This window comes from Penaeus chinensis, chromosome 10 (assembly GCF_019202785.1).
Source record: "Penaeus chinensis breed Huanghai No. 1 chromosome 10, ASM1920278v2, whole genome shotgun sequence".
Classification (NCBI taxonomy): Eukaryota; Metazoa; Arthropoda; class Malacostraca; order Decapoda; family Penaeidae; genus Penaeus; species Penaeus chinensis.
Window position 1 is genome coordinate 23472194 of NC_061828.1, and position 2500 is coordinate 23474693.

The 2500-nt window shown below is 39.2% G+C and overlaps 1 protein-coding gene across 2 annotated transcripts in view; it reads left to right on the forward strand.

Annotated features, from left to right (window-relative positions):
* Nucleotides 1-2500, forward strand: part of LOC125029453 (organic solute transporter subunit alpha-like) — a 63066-nt gene that overhangs the window by 58970 nt on the left and 1596 nt on the right. For both annotated transcript variants that reach the window (XM_047619336.1, XM_047619337.1), the window contains exons 3-5: nucleotides 1-40; nucleotides 233-328; nucleotides 1653-1924. The exon at nucleotides 1-40 is cut by the window's left edge and continues 199 nt beyond it. In XM_047619336.1, coding sequence (XP_047475292.1) covers nucleotides 1-40; nucleotides 233-328; nucleotides 1653-1924 — 408 coding nt within the window. The remainder of the gene's footprint in view (nucleotides 41-232; nucleotides 329-1652; nucleotides 1925-2500) is intronic.

The window sequence follows — 2500 nt, forward strand, 5'->3', positions numbered from 1 at the left end:
GGCCCTGCTGCGTCTGCTGTCCCAAGTCGACGGTCATCAAGTACGTTGTACTGCTAACTTTGCTAGAGACAGCCATGCCGCTTCGCATTTTTTTTTTGTTTTTTTTTTAATGAAATTCCCTATTGTAACATCAATTGAAAATTACGAAATCTTAATGACCACATCCATGATGCACTTTTCTTAGTAGAAACTTGTTTGCATGAATCACTGTTATCCATATAACCTTCCGCAGACCACAGATCCGGATGGTGAAGATTCTGGTGATGCAGCATCCTTGGGTCCAGCTCATCATCTCCATCTTCCAAGTCACGCTCTGGATCGAGGGCTGGTCAGTTAGATTTCCTCTTGTGGGCCGTGAAAGCTTCCTTTTTGCGATCAGGAGATTCCCTTGACAAGCAGTTCGTGATGATTTTATTGCTCAAGCCAAAACATTGATTATACCATATTCATTCAGCATAGTCTTTCATCCCTGTTATGGTAAACAAAAGGCATCCATCTCCTCCAGACATATCACAATATGATAAATAGAAAGAAATATAGAAACCATTAGATGCCATTCCTGAGCGAGCGCGACCAGTGTTTTGGGTAAACATCTTAGTAGTACCTAAAGACGTTTTCAGTATGCGTTAAATGAATTCCGGATTCAAGATAATCCAAATCCACGGTACTTGCACAGAAGATGCAAGACACACTGCCAGGCGCACGAGTCAGTTCGATTATCAGTAAATCTGCTGTTTTACATGAAAAATCGGGTATCTGTGTATTGGCAATTAGCATTCACCCTCTACAAGTTTCATATTATATGTTAATGTCGATAAGGAAACGTTTGTTACACAGGAAAAAATATAAATACATATATAAACTAGTATTATATCATGTCGATATATATTTGTACCAGTACAAATAAAATTATATAAATGGCTTCAAATAGCCTATAAAGATTATAGACAACCGAAATGAAGGTGAGAGCTCTTTTTCTCCTGTGTGATCGCGGGAGCACGGATAGGATATTCTTTTTAGAGTTGCTAGCGAGGATCATGATAACAAATGTCCATGCAGTTTTGATGTCACTTTAGTTTAAAGAATCAGGAAGTTTTTCCTTTGAATTTGAAACCTAATGGTGATGTTATTAAAAGTTTCTCTTTGATCAATATATTACATAAGGTGGGCTGTTTTTTTTTCCAATCTGGCTATAACATTGCCTTTTCTGTGTCTGTAAACTCTGGAATTCTCTGTGGGATTTTCTTTTCGTTTTTCTTTTCAATGTTGAGAGTTATATCTGCAGTTTGCATATCCCACAACTTATTAATATATATACCAATGAATTGTCACATACATCTTTGACATGAAAATGTCAGAATTTGTTTCGCTATTGTTTATTATAAATATAAATGGCAACTCAACTCCATCTTTTCTATGGAGTTGATGACGTTGTCATGACGTATCGATACATGATTGGTGGGATTAACTAGCTCGTTGCAGGATCGTTGGGCTAAAAAGTAAAGCCTGGTCCGGAGGAGAATTAAATTTAATCCTAGACGCTGCCAATGTGCATGCACATTAGAGATCTGGCTTAAACTTTAATACAGAAGACGCCCTAATATACATTTATGTTACCGAGAACAGCTGACCAGATGATGCCTTTCCAACAGGTACACCCACATGGACATGCGGCCCAACAATGCCTATATCTACATCTACCTGGTGACGACCACTTCCTTTTTCTTCGGTCTGTGGGCCTTCATTGTAGGATTCAAGGCGTCTCTGCGGCAGCTGCAGGAGTTCCACTACACGCCCAAGATCATCGCCTTCCAACTGACGCTCGTCTTCCTGCGACTCCAGGCCATCATCGTCAACTCCATCCTGGTGCCGTCGGGGGCCATCCCGTGCCTGCCGCCCATCTCGCCCAAAGTCTTCGCCAACAGTCAGTACTTTGTGTTCACAGCAGACAAATACTAACTATTCCTGAAGGAAGATAGATATTTAGATAAATGTATTGTCAGACAAATGACTAGATTGAAGTAGTAAATTGATTCGCAGACACATATGGATAGATATAGACATATAGACATACATATATCAAATCTACACACATATTTGTTTATGTGAGAGAGAAAGTAAATGTGAGAGTATGCTCTATGAGCTGCAGCAGAAACAATGGAAGGAATACTACTGTCCAAGTAAAACATTCTACGCTACTTCAAGATGCCTACTAGCCGACACAGATGCTCAAATTGAACCCGGGTTGGGAGAACTTGGCATAAGGGAAAGGTCAGCCTCGCACGAAAAGTGTACAGTAATATTCTCTGCCATTTTATAAATACAATTTGTATAAATTGAATTAGCTGCAAGTGTAGATACAGATGCGTACGGTACAGAAAAATATCAACTAATATCTTATTATAGATGGTACTGACAGATACCAGTAGATAGATGGGTAGATAGACCGACAGATAGATAGACAGATAGACTGTTACATACATACATACATACTTAAATA